The sequence below is a fragment of the Fusarium subglutinans genome (assembly GCF_013396075.1).
Source record: "Fusarium subglutinans strain NRRL 66333 chromosome Unknown NRRL66333_c0000234, whole genome shotgun sequence".
Taxonomy (NCBI): Eukaryota; Fungi; Ascomycota; class Sordariomycetes; order Hypocreales; family Nectriaceae; genus Fusarium; species Fusarium subglutinans.
In genome coordinates this window covers 1-20,943 of record NW_023502297.1, presented here as the reverse complement: position 1 = coordinate 20,943, position 20,943 = coordinate 1, and the positions used below count along the sequence as shown (strand labels likewise).

General features: G+C 49.2%; 8 protein-coding genes across 8 annotated transcripts; 2 read left to right on the top strand and 6 right to left on the bottom strand.

Annotated features, from left to right (window-relative positions):
* Positions 1–3,017: 3,017 nt before the first annotated feature.
* Positions 3,018–4,772, bottom strand: FSUBG_11786 (RING finger; the record flags this gene model as incomplete). The annotated part of the gene is made up of 1 exon (XM_036676505.1): positions 3,018–4,772. The coding sequence occupies one exon, from the start codon at positions 4,770–4,772 to the stop codon at positions 3,018–3,020; it is 1,755 nt and encodes a 584-aa protein (XP_036532729.1).
* Positions 4,773–7,017: 2,245 nt separating this feature from the next.
* FSUBG_11785 (uncharacterized protein) lies at positions 7,018–7,471 on the bottom strand (the record flags this gene model as incomplete). The annotated part of the gene is made up of 4 exons (XM_036676504.1): positions 7,018–7,081; positions 7,158–7,325; positions 7,399–7,418; positions 7,469–7,471. The coding sequence occupies 4 exons, from the start codon at positions 7,469–7,471 to the stop codon at positions 7,018–7,020; spliced, it is 255 nt and encodes an 84-aa protein (XP_036532728.1).
* A 315-nt stretch (positions 7,472–7,786) lies between these two features.
* Positions 7,787–8,944, top strand: FSUBG_11784 (ribosomal 3; the record flags this gene model as incomplete). The annotated part of the gene is made up of 1 exon (XM_036676503.1): positions 7,787–8,944. The coding sequence occupies one exon, from the start codon at positions 7,787–7,789 to the stop codon at positions 8,942–8,944; it is 1,158 nt and encodes a 385-aa protein (XP_036532727.1).
* A 316-nt stretch (positions 8,945–9,260) lies between these two features.
* FSUBG_11783 (phospholipase A2 cytosolic) lies at positions 9,261–11,726 on the bottom strand (the record flags this gene model as incomplete). The annotated part of the gene is made up of 1 exon (XM_036676502.1): positions 9,261–11,726. The coding sequence occupies one exon, from the start codon at positions 11,724–11,726 to the stop codon at positions 9,261–9,263; it is 2,466 nt and encodes an 821-aa protein (XP_036532726.1).
* A 1,540-nt stretch (positions 11,727–13,266) lies between these two features.
* FSUBG_11782 (uncharacterized protein) lies at positions 13,267–14,572 on the top strand (the record flags this gene model as incomplete). The annotated part of the gene is made up of 3 exons (XM_036676501.1): positions 13,267–13,533; positions 13,591–14,399; positions 14,452–14,572. The coding sequence occupies 3 exons, from the start codon at positions 13,267–13,269 to the stop codon at positions 14,570–14,572; spliced, it is 1,197 nt and encodes a 398-aa protein (XP_036532725.1).
* Positions 14,573–14,957: 385 nt separating this feature from the next.
* Positions 14,958–15,901, bottom strand: FSUBG_11781 (quinic acid utilization QUTG (inositol-1(or 4)-monophosphatase); the record flags this gene model as incomplete). The annotated part of the gene is made up of 2 exons (XM_036676500.1): positions 14,958–15,733; positions 15,784–15,901. 2 exons carry the CDS (start codon positions 15,899–15,901, stop codon positions 14,958–14,960), a joined length of 894 nt encoding a protein of 297 aa, XP_036532724.1.
* Positions 15,902–16,465: 564 nt separating this feature from the next.
* Positions 16,466–17,195, bottom strand: FSUBG_11780 (acid phosphatase; the record flags this gene model as incomplete). The annotated part of the gene is made up of 2 exons (XM_036676499.1): positions 16,466–17,032; positions 17,091–17,195. 2 exons carry the CDS (start codon positions 17,193–17,195, stop codon positions 16,466–16,468), a joined length of 672 nt encoding a protein of 223 aa, XP_036532723.1.
* Positions 17,196–18,592: 1,397 nt separating this feature from the next.
* On the bottom strand, positions 18,593–20,213 carry FSUBG_11779 (3-phytase A; the record flags this gene model as incomplete). Its single annotated transcript, XM_036676497.1, has 2 exons — positions 18,593–19,910; positions 19,963–20,213. 2 exons carry the CDS (start codon positions 20,211–20,213, stop codon positions 18,593–18,595), a joined length of 1,569 nt encoding a protein of 522 aa, XP_036532722.1.
* Positions 20,214–20,943: the final 730 nt, after the last annotated feature.

Genomic DNA, 20,943 nt, shown 5'->3' with positions numbered 1-20,943 from the left:
TCCATCTTCCGTGTGTAGTCGGCGAGGTCCAGACTTTTAAGTTATACCCCTGCGTCTGATCTTTGATCTTAGGTCACATCGGCTCACGTCATTGTCTTCCTAGCTAAACTCTTGCTTGTATCATGTAAACTTAATTTATGACATTGGAGGAATCGGTCGCAGAACCGTGACCTGACAGCATACTAATTTCAACAGCTATTGGTCACGGCAGCAGTAATTAACAGTTGGGACGCTTTGTCGAGAGTGTCAGTGATCGGGGAAGTGTATGTTCACCATAAGCACTTCAGCATTATAATTCTGCCACGTTCTTATCGGACCTGTTCGTCTATTCTGGAGGCCTAGTTCACTCACCTATACTTTCTTTCTCAAACCCTAATCACCTCGGCGTCTTCCTTCCATCATACTAACCGTTACGTCCCAAACTGTTGGCTAGGTAGGTTTGCCTATACCTATGTTTGTAGTTATCTGCTGTTTGCCTTCCTACCTGATATGTATATAGCCTATCTAGGCAGCAAGGACAAACTGAAGATACCTATAGAGACAGTCTTCTCAGGGACTGGTATAAATAGTCCCCTTTCTTCTGGGCTAAACTTGATTCTATTAAGCCTTTCCTTTTCATCTTAACACAAACTTGGTATAAATGCAACGGTCCCCCAGCTTGAAGAGCCATGTCTGGTGCAACGTTCCAGCAACTTCTTTTCGAAAGACGCAAGCAAGGGCAGGTTTGTTTCTTGCCGTCATTAGCAAACATGTAGTTGCAAAACGTCCAAGTTGCCGCACAGCGAGACTGGATAATAGGTAAGGTACATAGCTTTGCTTGATCAAGCACTTCCAACATCAGTGCACCGATGAGTTTGTCCAAAGATACAGGCGAATCACAAATGGACAAAATGGAATCTCAGGAGTTGTCCTTCTTGTCTCTTGAGCTATGGCTGCCTTAACAAATTCGTATGTTGGTACAAGGTAAACGTTAGGTACCTAGGTAAGGTAGTAGTTGGTAAAGAGAGGCAGCTGTGAAGTAGCTGTTCCCTAGGTAATCTGCAAACATCAGAGCCATTTATTTTGTCATCTGGCTGCCTAGTGCTTTCCTCTGAAGAACTCGGAGACTTGACTGAGACTTGATATTTATGCAGGATGCCTCAAACTACTTATCTTTCGTTCTTGAGCCAACTTCAGCATCATCGTGGTTATCATCACAACTTTCGTTATCACCGTATTGGTTACAGTATTCCATCTCTATTGTAGTGCTCCGTCTTGAATCACAGACCGAGCCATCCGCTCGTTGTATACTATTAATTAGCCTTTGAGTTTTCCCTCACTTCCCGAGACCTTGTCAATCGGCGAACTCATCATGGGGTCTTTGGACAACAACTGCCCCGTGTGTGATCTATCCGGGTCTATAGCGGGATTGATAGGACCTCAATTCTGCGCAGCCGTAAGTTCTATGTCATATATGGCTCTTAAGCTTGTTGCAGTTGTTGACTTGAGCAGTGCGAAAGAATATGGGTCAACGGCGACAACTCTCCCCAGAATAATTAGGAACCAGGGTCGGCGCCATCTTCTTTGAACCCTCAAGCCCAAGAATTTCAGCCTACAGCTTCATCTACCACGGTAACGCATTTGCCTCGGCCGTCGGACAGTGACCCAGGCTCTTCGTCAAACACACGGCCCCGAGTGGAGAGACATGCATCCGAAAATGTAGGGTCTACAGAGCAAGGGCATGTATCTGAAGAGAGACATGCATCTCAAGAGTTACAGTCACCCAGAAAGAGACACCCATCTGAAGACATAGGGTGTCCAAGAAAGAGGCAGTCGCTTTCCCCGCCCTGTCAGGAGATTTCTTCACGTGAAGGCAGAAATTCCCCTGGACCAACACACTCGGTCCGAGGAAGCAATGCTCCTGAACCACCAGTCAGAGGAAACATTTCATCACCGGTGACGGCTCCAACACCCGCTGTTGTCGCACCTCCTACTGTGAACGAAGAGATACCTGAGGCTAGTTTAGACCAAAACCCACCGGCCTCCTCCCAGATCCTGCCTCATGATGTACCCCCCCCTTTGTGCCAGGATCAGAAGAAGGGGCCGGATAAGAATCTGGAGAAGGAGCCGGAGGAGGAGCCGGAGCCGAAACCGACTTGGGCACAGATCCTTGCTGGAAACGGAACAAACCAGTCCTCCCTGTCAGAATCTGGGGACTCAGACTGGCCCGCCGTGGACCCGAACTGGGGAACGCATCCTGGGTCAAACTAGAAAGCCTGACCAGCAAGAGCCAAAAGATGAGACCAAAGAAGACCAAGAGATAGAGACATGAGTCAGTAGCAGCCTGCGCAAGAGCGTTGTGATATTTCTGGATTCATGCAGCGAGATAGTGAAATACATTACTTTGTTCTAGGGATTAAACATCGCTTGTCCGTCATTCCCTTAATCATGCGTTCAAGTTGCAAACGCTGCCTAATTTTAAAAGTACAATTATAAGTGAGGCGTCAATATGGCATAACAGCTTAATGGTCAAAAGTTTTAAGAGTTGCTTGGTATCTCAACAACCAGCCAATAGACTCGAACACATTAGCATTGCCCTTACAGGAGGCCGTGTACATTGGCACACTCAGCAGATGCTGTCTGGAATGCAATCCTTTGATATCCATTGACACAACCAACATGGGTCGAGCTCACAGTAAAAGCACCCAACATCAGCCTTCATTCTTTATCGGGTATCCCTAGCGTCCATTTATGTAATTAGCAATGCCGCTGGTAGCTCAATTCCAATTCCCGTGTGCCCTACCAACTAAACCCCATTCTATTCTGTACATCGAAGCCATACGTCAAGAAATTGGCACTTGGTTGCAGTCACTGCACGTTGTGTATCGAGGCGGCATGATAGCAATACGTTCTCTCACCAAGGTCTGCCTCTAAGACCTCTCAGTGTCTTCATGCCACATTGCGAGTGAACGACGAGGAATCAGGACTTCTGATATCGTCCTCAATGCGATTCCCCCAGAGTTTGGTGAGTGACGATTCTACTGTCGCCTTTCCTCTCGTGGCTGTCCGTTACCAGGCCCTCCTCCGCCAAATCTATCGCGGAGCCAGCTAATGGGGCCATGGCTGCTCTGTCGACGTTGTTGATCCGAGTCCGCCGCTGACCGACGGCTACTCTGGGAAGGACTTCTCTGTCTCATACGAGCGCCATGTTCACTCGGGGCAGTCGCTCTTGGACTTGTTGGAGAGTGTGAGCTTCGTCGCTGAAGTCGAGACGTGTCGTAGCTAAATCCCGATGTCTCGCCTCGTTCACGCTCACGTTCACGTTCTCTCTCTTGTTGTCGGTTCGAGATAGTACGCAACGCTTCATTCAGGCGACTCTGGCTCTGACTTGGAGGTCGCGAGAACCGCATCGGGCGTGTGTGAGAATGAGGGTTATCGAATGGTGTCCACTGGTTGGGAGTAAACGTGAATGACGCTCGAGTTCCAAACGGATTCGATTGGTCAGAGTTAGGCCCTGGCGTTGGACCTTGGGATTGTGAGCCATCGCCGCCATTGTTGTTGTTATTGTTGTTTCCATTGCCGCCATTATTGTTGCCACTGCGATCGGTCTTTTCGATCGGCGTTCGGCAGATGGGGCAAGTATTGTGCTCCTTTAACCACAAGGTGACACACTCCTCGTGAAACCAGTGGTTACAAGGTAAAAATGTGGCCATATCCCCCTCCTTCATCTCATCGATGCAAATAGTACACTCTGCCTTTCCCTCCGAGCCTAACATTTGTTTGTCGACAGGTTTTCGTTCCAGGTTTTTGAGAGCTTCTTCTGTAGCTGGAGGGGCGGCGTTGGACTGGGGATTGGCCTCCATGAGCCCAGTGATGATCCGATCCAGAGCCTCTTGGGAGTACACAGCATCACCATGCATTGCATTTGCTGGATTGAGAAGATTCAGGATATCTTGCAGGCTTCGAGCCAGACCGGGTGGAGGACCTCCGGTGCCTTCCTCGCCGCCATGGTTATGAGCGTGTGGTGGCGGTACAATGTCGCGTAGCATGTTCTGAAAGAAACTGGCACGCTGGTTAGCTCCAATGGTCATGGAAATGGCCGTGACTCGCAAGCCGCCAGGTCTCTCAGCAAGCTGAAATGGGGATTGTGCATACTCTTGAAATGTTTCACCTCCTGGGGCACCAGCTGGACCACGGCTTGTTGCATGGATAGGTCCCGAGACGATTGTTACAGAAGTCGTTCCGCCTAGTGGCCCTGACGTGAAAGTCGTCCGGTGAATGCGTGGTCCAAAGTTTGGTCCTTGGGGCTGTTCATGTTCTCCAGGGCTCGGTGGGAAAGAACCGCTCCCGCCAGGTGCTCGAGGTCCAAACCCATTAAGCATATCCCAGAAGCGCTCATAAGTTGGCGCAGTAGAGGGATCATGATGATGTGGGTGGTTCGGACCGTCTCGGACGCTCCTTCGGAACACAAAGCCATGCTGGGCATGCTCATCTATGTCGGCTTCTTCAGGATCTGAATCGTACGGGTGATGCTCGGGTGAGGTGGAGGCAGAGGAGTGGTGATCAAAGTCGCGGGGATCGTTTGCGGGATCGATCTGGACATAGTGGTTAGTATTCTGGATAGGAAATGGCAGCATGGGAAAGTCTACAATCTCTGTAATCTCGCCGTGACATTCGGGGCAAGTTAGTCCACTCTCATCTCGATACCATTCCCCGGCGCAGGCGTGGCAATAGACTACCTCACGGCCTGCGGTCGCGTCGAGGTGACCATGCCTGTCGGCATGAGAAGACATCTGCTGCGCTTGGCTGCGTTGGTACGCAGTCAAGGCACTCAAACCAAGGCCGACAGCAAGGCCGGCGAGGCGAAAGGCGCGCGAAGCCAGACTGAAGGATAGTTCAATATGTCGTTGAGGCGAAAGATTGAGGTTGGGTGATGTAGGAGACCAAGTGTGAGAAGGTCCGTTTGAGATCAACAGGTGTTGAGATGAGTAAACTAGGTTGAGTGGTAAAAGGCCGTGTGGAGGATTAAAGAGAAGTAATAAATAAGGAGGAAATGATCCGGCTCGATCCAGGAACAAGAGCCAGACGAGGTTATCAAGACGATGAGATAGATATGATCGATGCAAGGTGGTATGCCGCCCGTTGGTTGACGTTTAGTCTAGCTCTTAGGCTGGTGGCGAATAACTTGAGAAGCGACCCGCAAAGAACACGGTGATGCAGTGCCAAGCCAATGACGAGCTGAGTTGGAATAGACACTGACAGTCAGTGCCCGTATGATCAAAAGCGGTATTGAGCGAGATATAATCTGAGGTAGGTAGGGTAAGGCAAGGTAGGTAGTAGGTAACGATTGTAGGTGTAGGTGAAGGTTTAAGGCAGAGACAGTGCAGAGCAGCCCAGTGGTTCAAACCTCTGGAACACGATCGATACCCACGGAAGAAGATCGGAGCAGCTGAAAGATGGCTAACTCGAGTCTCCGCATGCAACAGAGACAACGTAAAGAGAGGAAAGAGGAAAGGAAAGGAAAGGAACGGGAGAAAAGTCGGCTTGAAATCAGTATTCAATCAAGCAACTTGAAACAATCAAATACTGCCAAATCGATCAGTGTTAAAGAGGGGAAATTGCCTTGACCAACAACGCAAAACAGCCTTGGAGCCTCAATAAGCATAAGCAGCGGAGCACCCTCATGTGAGTAGGTACCTACCTACCTTAGTCTAGGTTGTCCAAGGGTCCTCTCCAGCCTACCTAAGGTAGGCCTGTCGGTCCTAACTGTAGAAAAATACCTGTGCCTAGAGCCGGTAGTGACTTCAGTGGCAGCGGCTTAAAGTGGACTCAGGCAATTTAATCCTGGTGCCCCCAAGTACCCCTGGACCTGATATTTAGTACCTGACTGTCTACCTGTTATGGAGTAAGATTGAGGGGACTGCCCGTGGTATTGCAGACCAGCTATGGTGGGGGCTGAGTTGGCGTGTCTTTGAACACGCAACAGTTCCTCTGCGAGAGAACCGATGGCCAATGATTCACAGCCGACTTGTCCATGATGCTTCTGTTATTGGTTGTCCTGCATAGTTTCGGGCAGACTGAACGGGACTGAACTGCTGGGCTATGTCTGAATTACACTCAACGAGGTAGTAGTTTTGCATCATGATTTATCAAGCTACCTACATCTGCCGTAACTTTCCTTATGCTTAGCACCAGGCTTCTTGAGAACAAATGGATGATCCAAGCTCGATTAGGTGTTTTGTTACAATCAATGTCTTCTGAGACCCTGTCTCAGTTGGCACCTTCAACACCTCCGAGCTTGACGTCAAGTGGGTTTACTCTTGTGTAGGGTGTGTTACTTAGTCCTTTATCATCATCGCCCTTGTCTTGGCCGCTCTAATACGATTGTCACGTCGGTTCGGCTGTAACGGATCACTGTTGCAGTCGTCTGATGCTTTGGGTGAAACTTGTTCCAGCGATGTCGATTTAGTCTAAGCTCACTTCAAGAGGACAAGGATCAAATAGAGGCCTACCATGTAGGATGCACATCTTCCCAGCATACCTAAAAGTCTTGTAATATCTTGTGTTCGGCTAACATCTCTTCACGTCTAGTATAACGGGAGACATACTAATGTATTTGGGAAACCCAGGCGTGAATGAGCTCATTTCAATTTGAAGCACATTTCGTTCTTCGTAAAGCCTGTCGAGATACCACCAATATGAGCCGGCTTCTCGGGAACTAGACGGCAATAATGATTCACATAAGCATATTTAGCAGTGCTCTGATTTGCTCTCAGGAACGAGCAGTAACACCCAATTAATGACCCTCTGGTCCGGGGAAAAGCATGTTGGTAAACTAGAGACTTCTTGATTCGAGGTATGGCTTCTCATTACTTTCAATCCCAGTCGAGATGTTCCGGGCAGCTTCGTGAAATGAAATATTAGCAACCATTATCATCATCACAACATCACAACATCATAGATACCAGATATTGATCTTGGATCGGGTTGTATTCGTATTGTTGCAGAAATTTGTACACGGTGTTGTTTTATCCGACTCTATTCGCTCTTTGACGCATTTCCCTTGTCCTCTTCATCCCACTGCTTCAACTGTTTCGACCAGCTAAATCCTGTTGTCAGTACTTTCGCTCAGAATCTTAGCAATATGGAATTGGATAGCATACTGTCGGCTAGCGTACCACTGCCCTTGCTCAGGTCGGTGCGCCCATTGCTCTCGTCCGGCGCTGAACTTCCACGTAACCGCCACGATTCCGGCCATAACGACACCAGCAATCAGGGTGTTGGCGCGCCAATTCGCAGGCTGCGCGTACCAACCACCGGCTGGAGACCAGACGTGCTTGGGGTAACTGTCGCAGGATGGGTTAGATACGGTAATCGCTTCGCTTTCGGTGCTTGGGGTTCGTGAGAGGTAAAACTTACGGAACTTTTCCGCCGCCGCCCTAGGTCAACTGTTAGCACAGATTCACTCCGATTCGTAGGCTTCACTCACCATTTTTAATAACTGATCAACGGACAGAAAAGAGGGGTTTTGGGAGGGCGATGGCGACGTTGAATTGATGTCAAATGGCCGGTTACCAACAGGTGAGGTCCCAGTTTCCAAGGCTGGACGGAAGAAACGAAGTTCGGGCCGTCTGTTGTTCCGGCCAAATCGGACACCCAGCTCACACTACTCTCTAGCCTTGTAGCGCAGAACTTTTTACCCGTTGACGACCAAAAAAAACAGGCGACAATCTCCAATTCGCTCCGTCGCCTCATCGACGCCTTTCACAAACCGACGGGATATTCGAGAGGGAATTCATTGGGCTCCATGAAGAGGGTACGGATCGACCAATGGGGCGGCCAATTGCTGCAGGCCCATGCCCATGCCCGTGGTATCGGTAGCGGTATCTCAAGACAGGCATTTCTACAAACGACTCGACGTCAAGCTTCAACAGCTGCCGCTTCTCAAACCAGCGAAGATATACCTACATTCACCAATCTCCCATCTCCCTCCCCCGAACGTGCGGCTGAGTCGGCTAAGCTTGCGGCCCTCCACTCCCGGCTATCTCTCTCCAACAAGATCCCTCTGGAAACTCTCGCCCGGGCCCTCATCGTTCCCTCAGCCGACAAGAACCCCAGCTTTAACAACGCGAACCTCGCCTTCCTCGGCAGCACATTCATCAACTATCACGTCCTCGAGTTCCTCGTCTGTAAATGGCCTCGTCTACCAATGGCCGTCCTCTACGAGGCCCTCCGTGCCTATTCTGGAAAGGAATCTCTGCATCAAGTAGCTCGCAGGTGGGGCGTTGAGGCCGCTGCTGCTCCCGGTGAGGAGGTCGATCCTGGCCTATTACAATGGGCACCCCGGGATGCGGATATGCAGTCACGCTGGGGTTCTGTCCGTCAAGAGTCTGCTTTCACCGACCGATTTAAACCCCGACGAGGAATCAGCAGTCGTGTAGTCTACGACAATGCCTTTGGTGATCCTGTGAACGCCGAGAAGATGAGCAGCGAGGAGGGCTATAAGTATTACCAACACGAGGCGTACTCTTCATTTGTCCAAGCTGTTGTTGGTGCTGTTTACACCCACTCTGGTCAAGACGCCGCTCGCGATTTCGTCAAAGCTCACGTGCTTGCTCGACAAGTCGACATTTCTACCATGTTCGAATTCAGTCTACCTACACGAGAACTCTCTATGTTGTGCGCTCGCGAAGGGTTTGAGGCACCTGTTGCTCGTCTAGAGAGCGAGACAGGTCGGCATTCACGAACTCCTGTATTCATTGTTGGTATTTACAGTGGTTCTGAGAAACTTGGTGAAGGTGGCGGCCCTAGCCTCGACGTTGCCAGACGGAAGGCATCGATGAACGCCCTCAAAGCGTGGTACCTCTACAGTCCCGGAAACAAGATCCGGGTACCAAGTGATATGTACGAGCCGGATGCTAAGCGCTGGGCGGCCCCTCATATCGATATCGGTGAGGTCATCTAAACCAGAAATGTCGTGGTGTTGGATATATATGTACTCAGAGCGGCGTATTAGGCGTCGGCTCTTCATGTGGATAATGAGCAATTTTCGCCCCGGTTGGGCTGTGTATAAAATTACATGGGAGCATAGGATCCTAGAGGATCGGGATGGGAAACGTCACTGTAAGATACAATGTAACACAATGACAAAACTCAACAAAATAAGAATCAAAAACAAATTTTTACATTACACTGCGTCCCTTGACGTCTGCACGGGTATACGAGTTACATGGTCCTATAAGTCAAATGATTGTTCTGCCAGGAATGTTGAAATCACAGGCTCAACTGAAATGATCGCCTTCGCCCAGACGGATGCCTTCGCCTCTTCTCATGCGAGATCGATAACGATCTTGGCGTTGAGCCTTTTCTGTTTCTTCGCGAAGCTTCTTCTTGCGCTGATACACTGCGCGGATGGTATCTCTGATCTGCTGCTTTCCCTCGTCATAATTTGCTCGAGCCAATGCAGTAACATTATCAATCTGTTCAGGGGTATAGATAAAGTTCCATGTGCTAAGGTAATCGGTAGTTCCGGGGGAAATACCAGGGACCTTCTCGTTGGAAATGAAAGGCAAATAGACAACAGCAATGCCAGCATCAGGCTCCATGAGTTGCCATGATGTCTCGTCCGAGATTGCTTTTGAGGGAGGGGGTGGCTCAGTACTGCGTTCTGTGTTGGTCCCAACCCAGACAGTGCAGTAGCCCAGATCGCCGGACTCTTGATCCCCAGGCTCGAATCTGGTCTTGTCATTCTCTGCCATAACTCGCTTGCCCTGTTCGTGAGCTTCTTGGCGAAGCTCATCCTGCTCTTTTTTGGCCTCGCGGAGTTTAGTCTCCGCTTCACGAGTAGATTTCGCCTGTGCCTCGTCTAGCTCTTCCACGACCTGGGATGTGGCTTCTCCAGACTTAGGCCAGCCAATGCCGACGGGCCAACCCTTGACACCGCGTTGACGAGCGTAGCCATCGACGACTGAGAGCCAGTTGTCGGATTTGATGTCCGCAGAGGCATCAAAGGCAACAAGTACGTCCACATCTCTGCCTGGCCGCAGGAGGGGGTAGATAGGCAAGTTATTAGACATCCCAGCATCCATAAGTTGAATATACTCGTTATCATAAATACTGGTCGGCGTGGTTTCCGGTAGTTTTCCGTGCATTCCGTAGGCAAAGTTGGGTATTTTGGCAGGATCAATAGGATGCACTTTGACCAAGTCATCGTCTCGTGTCGAGATGAGTTCATCAATGGTCCCAAAACCCGTCAGCCCCTGGACAAGTGGCTTGATCTCTCGGTAATAATGACTGAGAGTTGCACAGAATGCGCTACCAAAGATGCCCATGAGGAGTGGCAACCGAAGTTCAGGGAGATGGAAGCCATCCTCAGGAGGAACATCACATCCCTGGTTGAATCTGCGGCCCAGAGCCCAGGTGGGAATTCCGGCTCCGAACTCTTCACAAAAGAATTCGTAGGGTGTGATCTCATACCACTGAAACCACGCCTCCTTCTTGGCTTTCTCTTTGGCGATCTCGACTTCGATAGGGCCTTGTTCGGCAGCCTCTGGCAAGTCAGGAATTTCGTGTCTCACAGCAGTATAGATGGGCATCGGTGATTGCCCGTACTGGACATAGTGGCGCTGGTTTGAGAGCTTAAAGTCGCGATCGTTGACCCCAAGGTCTCCTTTGGGCACAAGATACCGCGCTGCCAGTAAGACACCATATACATCAACTAGACCAAAATCTGCCTTGGGATCACCCTTGAGCTTCTCGACCATGCCACTCAGGAGGTATTTATTAGTGGGCATGGAAGCAAGAGATTGAAAGGCCACGGGTGGGTAGGCGATATGGGTTGAGGCCCTTGCTTTGAGGTGCTCGAGAAGGTTACGAATGTTGCCCTTGTTGAATGATGTGAGACTCAAAGCTTGGAGCCAGCATGAGCCGCTCACGCCCGAGGTGTATGTGACGCAGTCGAACAACCCGTCTTCTTCTGTGGCAAGAATTGATCCAGTTCCAGCAATAAGTGCTCTAAGACCTCCACCAGAGCCGCACATGGCAATTGTCGGAACATCATCTGGATGGACATCCTCCTCCTTTAGTCCGAGATATTTAGCCAGCCCTACTCTGGCAACTCGTTTTCGTCGGGACAAAAATTCCTTCTCTTCATCGCAAAGATTTGGCGAAACTCGAACTTTGGCTGAATATCGAATCTCGGGATTGATTAAGGGGTCGTGAGCGTCTTGCCAAATCTCGTCGGCTAGAGAGCCCGGGGACATAGAGAGTTCACCCTGAAGTTTCCGAATATAGCCTGGGATAAGTCTGGACCACTCAGGGAGCAGATAACTAACGACCTTGTCGGAGAAAGAAGAAAATTGAACATCGTTGAGCTTACTGAACGCCTCGAAGCGGCGAGCAAAGTTTATCCAGGCCGACTGATCCGTATCTGATTCTCCATCCTGAGTCTTGTCTTGTTTCTCGTCCTTTGGAGAGTCCTCATGGGTTCGCTGCCTTAATTGTTTACCGGAAAGCTGTGCAAAGTCGTCAGAAGGGTAGAGCCACCAGATGAAAAGCCCGCCTGTAATTACTGCTACTGGAAACGTCGATTTTTGCTGTGCTTCTTGCTTGGCATCGTTCTTGGATGAGGATGTCCAAAGATGGCGGTGTTGACGATGCGATAATCTTCGTCGAGGAATCCGCTGGTGGGTATTGAGTCTTGTAGTGACTCTATTCAGGCTCTTGAGAGAGCCACGGTAGTGTCTCATGGTTTTGGGCGCAATTGGGTTTTGTCGAGAATTGTATTGTCATAGTTTGACAGCGCACAGCACATGCTTTCAGTGGCTGCAAGCCCAAACTTAGTGCATTGTCGCAAGACAAACAGAGGAATATGGGTAGATCTTTGAAAGAGAGTATAGAATCGAAATGTTAGATTGAACAGCGAGATTAGGTAGACACCTCGGCAGGTATCCGAAGGAGTTGGTGCCTGGGTGCTGGGGATTTTGTATGGCACTACCTTACGTTGCGCAACTTGTTGAGAATAGCTTAAGATGGCTGATGTCATTCCCAAGTTCCGACCTGCAAAAGTGGGAGGGATGTGGGTCTACGAATGCAAAACTACTCTGTACGGAGTAGAGGGGAGCTGAATATGAGTCTCGACCATTTCAAAGTACCTACCTATTTGTCTATCGCTGTCGGAGGTCACAAGTACGTCGGGGCAGGCGGACGCTCCCGCATCATGCCACGGATTAAGCAAGAGAATCGAAAGCTCCCGTTTATTATATCAGATGTTTTAACTTTTGCGGTTCCATTCGGAGGTTTTCTCTCTGTTTGGCATGTGATATTCTTCTCTGCCACGGATCTTCAGGTCCGCTTTCAACTTGGATGGTCAAAAAGCTTGGTTCCGAGCCAAGGAGACAAGACAAGGCCCGATCAGGTTACAGCTGACGTTCAATTCATGCACTCGTTTTTAAAAGAGCCTAATTATTGCCAAGTTTCATTGTGGTAGGGTGACTCGATTTGGGGGGAAAGCCGTCGATACTCGATCTCTAGATCAACCGCTCTGCTCTGATACAGTTAGTTGTAGAACTTGACAACTCAAATCGAACAATTGCGGCATAAGCTATGTCTGGTTTGATCGACTGAGAGACTTGCTCTGAAATCGTCCAAGTTCATAATGTATTTGTCGAATTAGAAGTTTGATCTCAAGTTGTCATCGTCATGGTACAAGCTAAACCCTAATAGACTTCTCCTTCATCTCAAGGATAAGGTACCTAAGTAGGTACTGTACCTTACTTACCTCCTACTAGAACAATGGAGGGAGCGGCAGGAAAGTGGGGTCATCCGCGGTGGGGGGTAATGCCCTGCGAGAGACAGTACGGATAGCGGACCTCCAACGCCTAAAAAGGCGGGCGGTGAAATCGCAAAGCTAAGGCTAGCGAGAGATGGGCCTTTCAATGGGTTTTTTTCAATGTGATTTTTTCCCTCGCGCCGGCAGAATCAGTCAATCGCAATTTTTTACTCTTCATCAACTGTATCTGTTTGATACAAACAAAATCTCATCAATTTTGTAACCTCGAGTCAATTCTTTCTATCAAGGTAAGCTTCATTGAACAGGCAACAGTCACACCGATGACTCGTTTTTTTTTTCAACCCCGCCACCATCTTTTACGTTTTCGCGACCTTTTCTCACTTCGCTTCTAGCTTCTTTCCTCTTTATCCTACCACTCAACACTTCTTAGCCTGCGACCGTGAAATAATCACGATCGCGAATCGTTCCCAATTATTAAATAACGGTCGAAACTCACAATGAGCGAAGCTCAAGCTCCCAAGCCTGTCGAGGCTGTCCAGCCTGAGGCCGAGGTTCCTGCCACACAGCCCACGGAAGAGAAGGTTGAAGAGAAGACAGAGCAGAAGGCAGAGGATTCCACAGAAAAGCCTGAGGAGAAGCCTGAAGAGAAGAAGGAGATTTTGAAGACCACAGCCAGGCATGATGATGCAAACCCTCGCAACAACCGCAAATTCGACCCTTCGACCCGTGAGATCACTGATGACCCTGAGGCTATCCGCAAGCAGGTATGTATAGCTTCACCCATCTCCCGTTGTCGCGCGTGCGTGTACTTACTCCCTTAGGTCGAGTTTTACTTTGGCGACTGGAACTTCCCTCAGGACAAATTCATGTGGGAGTCATGCGGCGGAAGCGAAAACAAGCCCATGAAGGTCAAGACTATCCACTCCTTCAAGCGTATGCGAACATTCCAGCCCTACAGCGCTGTCATCGCTGCGCTCAAAGACAGCAAGTTTCTTGAGCTTTCCGGTGAGGAGGGGGAAGAGGTCGTCAAGCGCAAGACCCCCTACCAGCCCATGAACGCGCCCAAGTCCAAGGTCGAAGCCGCTACCGTTTACGTCAAGGGCTTTGGCGATGAGGCCCCTAACACCCAGTTCGACCTTGAAAGCTTCTTCGCTCAGTTTGGCGAGGTCAAGGGTCTTAAGCTCCGACGCACGAACGAGGGTCTCTTCAAGGGCTCCGTGTTCGTCACCTTCGCCGACGAGGATGAGGCGAACAAGTTCGTCCAGATTGACCCCAAGCCTAAGTGGAAGGACCACGATCTCAAAATCATGAGCAAACGAGCTTACTGCGACGAGAAGAACGACCTTATCCGGCAAGGGAAGATTGAGCCTAACCAGAGCAATCCCCGCAAGTTTTATGAGGGTAGAGAGACAGGCAAGGGTGGACGTGGACGAGGTGGAAAGGATTCTCGTGGTCGTGACCAGGACGACTGGAAGCAGCGACGCGAGACCGACCAGAAGAACGGTTTCAAGGATCGACGAGGTGGACGCGGCGGCCGAGGAGGTCGTGGTCGAGGCCGTGGCCGTGGTGGACGCGATGGTGGACGTGACCGTAATCAGTCCAAGGACGAAGTCAAGCACAGCAGCAACGAGTAAGCCGTCCTAATCATTATACCGAGAGGTATTTGCTAACATAATACACAGCACCACCCCTCGCATCCAGTCTACCGCCGACGAGTCTGCCGATAACAAGAAGCGAAGCCGCGACGAGGATGCTCCCTCTGGCGAGCCTGCTGCCAAGAAGGTCGATGTCAAGGCCGAATAAGCCAAGTTCAGGACGGAATTAAAATCGCTCTTCTGAACCGAGGAGGAAAATGGAACCAAGGAACGACCAACATCATTTAGGCTGATACCATTTATTGAACAAAAAAAGGGGGGTTTTCCAAAAACCATCAAGTTTTGTGAAATGGAGACGAAGCGGAAACCGCTACAACTGTATTATGGGATCTTTTTACGGAGCAACCAGGTGCTTTGCTATCCTTTCCTATTGTCTATCCCGGGTCTATAGATGGCTAGTGGCATTTGACAAAGATTACCAAAGAAGTGATACTATTCGCAAGTGACCTTATTTCCATTATCGCGATTCGCGTTCGTTTCTCTGTATGCCCTTTTTCTCCTCAGGGAACACCCTATTTTACCTCATGGCGACTCTATACAGAGTAATCCAGCTTCTTATCGCCAAGGACGCCCCAGAACTCTTCGATAAGCTCTTTTTGGCCACTTGGTGCTCCTCGCACAGCAAGATATACACGTGCCTCAAGCTCAGGATCCCAATTGCCCGGGTTTCCATGTACCATGCGCCCACCAGCCTCGTTGAGGATCGCCCATCCAGCACAAACATCCCACGCCCAGCATCCACCCTCCCAGTACAAGTCAACTTGTCCCGCAGCCACAGCAGCAATGTTCAGCGCAGCAGAGCCCATCGACCGCAACGAGTGAACCATTGATCCGCCGTTCTCTGGAGTCGCTGTGAGCTTTCGGAATGCTTCCACCTTTACATCGAAGTTGGGCCCGTCACGTTGCGCTCCCCATTCAACAGCGACGAGAGAACTGCCGAGGCCCTCGATGGGTCGCGGTGAGCGTGCGAGAGGGAGGCGGCGGGGTTCTTTTCCACGTCCGTGTGTAAGGAAGGCGCCGCAGCCCTTGATGGCGGTGTAGAGAGTGTCGAGCCATGGGTTATAGATGACGCCAATGGCGGGCTGACGATCGATTGCGAGGCCGAGAGAGATACAGGCGCTGGGGAATGAGTGCACGAAGTTGGTCGTTCCATCGATTGGGTCGACAACGAAAGTTGGCTCAGGGCCAAGTCTCACTCCAGGCTTGTATGTTTCTTCGCCCATGAAGGAGATTGAAGGGAATGATGAGGAGAGACGGGTTGAGACCATATTTTCAACACCCTTGTCTGCTTCAGTAACAATGTCCACGGCTGCAATTGTGTCAGCTACAAAACGCATCATGGACAGAACATGATCGTACAGTTGAGCTTGGTGTCGGTGTCGAGCTCAGCAGGATTGGCAGCCAAGATCATGGCTCCGGCCTCATAAGCCACTGAGACGAGCTCATCATGAACAGCTTGAAGATCGATATCAGTCATTATGTATAATGCCTCTCTTGTTGTTGGCTGAACAAGATACGATGGTATAATGATGAAGCGAAGGCACAGATTTATGGGGGGTTCTCAATGATTTGGTGGGGCAGCTCAAGCTGACGTCTGTGAGGGGCCGAAAGCCGGGGCCGGTCAGAACAGACCATCCGGAGCTTCCTAACATTGCAGCGATACTCAATGAACAGGGGATAAATAGCACGTTGGGTTTGTGCTGTGCTTCAATTGGACACATGGCATTTCTCGACCAATTCTAGGGATAGAAACGCCGTTAGTTGAGTCTCAAATCACTATCGACAAGGGTGATACAAGACTTCCGTAAATTACCAAATTGAAAGAATCCTCGCATCACATACACAATGTCATGATATATCAGAATTCCACCAAGCCAAGTCCAAACTTTGCATGAACCACAGGTTCCCAAGCCCAGTAAATAAGAAAGAAAGAAAGAAAGAAAGAAAGGCAAACATAGCAAAACTCGCAGACAGTCCATAATCGCGCAGCTTTTGTCTCGTCTTCCGCAACATACTTGACTTATTCAGCTTACGTCTCGTCTTACATGTTCTCCCTAAACACAGACCGTCGCTCTGTCGGACTGCTCTCGGCGCTGCCGCTTCTGTTCTTGGGTTTCGCAACTCCTGTGTCGATAGGTCGAGGGCTCACGCCGCGCAAACTTGAACCAGCATCGTCATCGAACGGGTTTCGTCCTCCAGGTCCCGATGCAGGGCTTCTGCTTGCTCTACGTCCCCGATCTTCCTCTTCGTCGAAACCTCGACCGCCTGACAATCCCGGCGTCGCCGCAAGGTTCATGTTGTAACCACCGCCGTATCCGGTATCCCGGCTGCGACCACCAACGTCCTCCTCATAGTATCCATATTGGTCTGCTTCATTTCCAACGCGCGAGTCCCACGCTTCATCAGGATCGAGTGGGCCGAAGCCGCGACGGCCGCGAGTACCGCCGGATTGCTCGTAAGCGCCTGCGGCGGATCGGTTGTTGCGGTTCTTGAATTTGCGAATCTTATCGTGGAACCAGCCAGCGATGCCGCTAGGGGCGGGCTGTATTCCATAGCCACTGTCTTCCTTGTGCCATGGTAGATACGAAGCGAGACTTGGAGGGGGGAGCTGTAGAGATAGGACATTAATTTGATTGGCAGGATTGGGACTGAAGGAATTGACATACGCCGAGTCTGCGAGCACGAAGCTGTGTGAATATAACCCACCCAACAGCTCCTGCAACGAGAAGGACGATAATGGCGATAACGATGCCTCCTGCCGTCGACACCATCTTTCTGTGATCCCGCTTATGTGTGTCCCAAGGAATTTGCGATGCAGTCGCGTGGTGACGAAAGACGAGATACCTAGTGAGACAGATGCTGGCCGGGCGCAAATCGCAACGGTGGGGTTATCTGTTTTGATGTTTGAATGGTAGTAATACTCCGTCGGTGGAAGGAAAGATGCAGTGAAGGGTTATTTTCGCAGGTGAGATTTGGAGTCCTTTGTTTCTCTTGTTGGGATGAGGTGGTGGTGCCTCGTCCAAGCTCCTACGGTGCAAGTGCAGTATGAAGATGTCACTGACTGGGCTTCAATTGAGTGGATGTAATGGGCGCTGGAGGACTGGACGGGAAAAGCTTAGGGAGAGGTCCACTTCTGTCAACGTCCACGGACTACCTAGCTCAGGGAGCAAGAAAACACCGGACCTTGATACAGGGTGCCAAAATAAACTTAGCAAAGGGCCCCCTAAGCTTAGGCTAGATTTACCTAAATATTTTTATTGCTTAGGGTCAAGGGCCTGTATTTTCTTTCCTCCCCTAGCTAGGGTTGCTTACAGTGGGCTTGGCGCTGATGCGGGCTCTTGATTTAGTATCAGTGGCCCGCTGTAGTGGAGAAAGGCGTTTAAGTCCCTGTAAGAGTTTCATATCTGTTCCCTGCCCGAGAAGTCTCAACTCTCAACCTTCAATTGCAACATCTAATGCTTAGGTACCTTACATTCACATTTTCATCTCAATTGGACTTCTTTCCAAGATTAAGCATCGTGAAAATGATTTAATTTTTCTGGTAAGTCGAACTCCTAGCTTCCTCCGATCTCGTTAAATACAACGCTGGATTGTGCACCTATATCGATCGGATCGTGTACCTATAGTCACTCACACTAAATTGCACTAACTAGCAGCAACAGGATATATCCCGAATAACCCTGACCCTAGCCCTAACCCGAAGCCCTAACCTAACCCTAAGTGCGGCCTATAGCCTATAACTAACTAACCTTAACTAAATAGCCTAATTTAGTTAAAATAGGCCTATTTTACTAGGGTAAAAGTTAAATGTACTGTTAAGAGATGACTTTGATGAGCTGATAAGAGCTGATAAGGAATTTTGAAAATGGTCTGTGCGTGCTGAATTATGGGGCATATTTTCTTAACCAATAAGAGACTCTAAAAACGTCCCAATTAGGCTTAGTTATAGGTGCACGATCCGATCGATATCGGTGCATAATTCAGTGTTGCGTTAAATACCTTAATTAGGTAGCTAGCATCTTATTTCATCCCTCGTATTCCTCACCCGACCATATCCACTCCCTTGCATCCGAGTCTATTTCAGTTCATTACAACGGCTACCAGCCTCTTGGAGTAGTAAAAAAAGCATGCAATTATCCGCTCTGTATATCTAACTCTTCCTAGGGGCTCATCTTTTGATACCGCACTTATTCCAATGGCCTCCCTGCCTCGCAAACGACAAGCTCTCCACGAAATCCTCCAGTTTACACCGTCCATACTCATCTCCTCCACAGCTCTCCATTTCCATAACTCTGTCATTTATCAACACCCTCACGTATTCTTCTCCCTTCTCTTCACTTGTAGCGCCGCACTCGAGCTTCTCTACATACATCCGCGCAGCAAAGGGGACTACCCATGCTGATGAGTAGCCATGTGCTCGGATAGCTGGTACGATATGGTGTTTCGGTAGCTTGCTTGTCGAGTTGTACAGACCCATTGCTGAGAAAATAGATACCATAGTGTTGTCGTGGCTAAAGTCTGCATATAGCGCCCTGTCCAAGGGAAATGTCGCAGGATTGGCGTCCAACGTGCGATTGGTTGTGGTGTGGTCATTAACAGGCTTCCTCGTCAATCGAGAAACAAGCTCGTTGACGTATCCTACGCCCTGTGTCGGTCCCATTGCGTTTCCATTACCATATTCGTAATATTTGCCTAAAGTCATGTAGTAATCGTAGCTTCGCCAATCTTCTGTGGAGAAAAGGTCGCAGAAACGGGATTGTCCCACACCATCAGGAGTGTTGACTGTGTTGAAAGGGCACAGATCCATGAGATAGATCGTCTCCTGTAACGACAGTTTGGCTCTGTGCAGATTCCTATTCAGTCTATCCCGAATAGGAGGCAAGAATTTGTTTCCCCAGGCGGTCTGCGCACTGTTATCGCCTATCTCATCGTTGTCCTCGAAGGAGCTACATGTTCCATGTGACAGTGTGTTGTTGATATTGGGCTCCTCGGGAATTACAAGAATGTCATCGGTGTAGCCATCTCCAGACTCTCCTCGAGAGGCATAGAAACCTTGTGTGAAGTTGTGAGACGACATGATAACTCTGTCGGATCCTGATGCCCTGATGAAAGGCTCCGTCTTTTCAGCGAGTCCTATGTATCGCTCATAAAAAGCTTTTCCAGAATCAATCATCTGGTCTTGACCAAAATCGGTCAAATCCTCAGATCCGAGGTTGTACTCGTAGTCCTTGAGCCATTCGTAGCCCTTTCCATAATTCGTTACTGATTTCTGGAGGCGGGCAATGGTGGCGCTGTATGCTGTAGTCTTGCCGGCGGTTGGATATCGAGCTCCATGACGAGACAGGGCAATCCCTATGGTGACCTCGCAATCATCCTGTGTTGACAAATCAATCTCTGATGGGACAGAGAAGTAGGAGGAATATTGTCCCCAGAGCTTGGAAATGTCATTGCAACTTCCGTCATATTCACATCCCGATGGCAGTGTGCTTGCAGATGTTAGTTTGGGGTCAAATGTGAGATGTGGATGAGGATGCTCACTTGTTGTGAACCCAAATAGCGAGAACTGTGATCAATGCAACTGTGCTGATTACCATGACAAGGTAGCTCCATCGTCGAGTCTCTCGACGCTTATGATCTGTATGCCAGTTCTCAAGTCGCTCTGCGTTTGCATAGCTCTCTTCACCTTCTTCATCATTTCCAGATAGTAGCCGCCCCCTCTCGGCATCGGCATCAGAAGCATCTGAGCGATTCGCTTCTGAAGGCGCGTCGTTGCGCGGAATTCGAACCATTTCTACTGATTCGGTTATCTTGACAGGGATATTGTAGATGTTTTTGAGAGCCAATAACGCCCTGTGAGGGCGATAAGGTTAAATTAGTAACGGCTGGTGCGAGCAAGCACGCAAAGTTTGAGGTATTGAGCTACTGGAAGCTCTTTGTTTGGTAGCCTTGCGCTTTAGTCACATTTGTTGACTGGAAATAGTGTTGATTAAACTGAGCTGAGTATCCCTGGATGTTGTAGTTTCAAAGACACTTCACTTCAGGTGAGAGTGGGCCACGTGCTTGGTCATGAGGCTGACGAATGAGGCACCATTAGCCACATGCCGATGTCTTCAGCAGTTGTTATTGTTGAAGGTGCCTGAGGCACCTACCTCGTATATCAGCCGGACCACCCGGCCCGAGACCTTAGCTAGTCACAGTCAATACACACACATCCCTCTCAACAGTTATTGTGTTGTAACGTCCCCCACCCAAAGACCGGCCACCCCCACAGACTGGCCACCCTATTTTCAACCCAGCTACCCAATTTATATATACTTTAAACAGTTATAACTTTATTAATTTAATTCTAATTAATTTTAAACTAATACTAATTAATTTAAAATATCTTTTTTTACTAAAAAAACATAAGCGCTATGCTTTAAATAATTATAAATAGTATATTAATAGATAAAGCTTATAATATTAACTATTCTACGCTTTAAGGTTAGATTAAAGAAAGTATAATATTAAGAAAAGCCT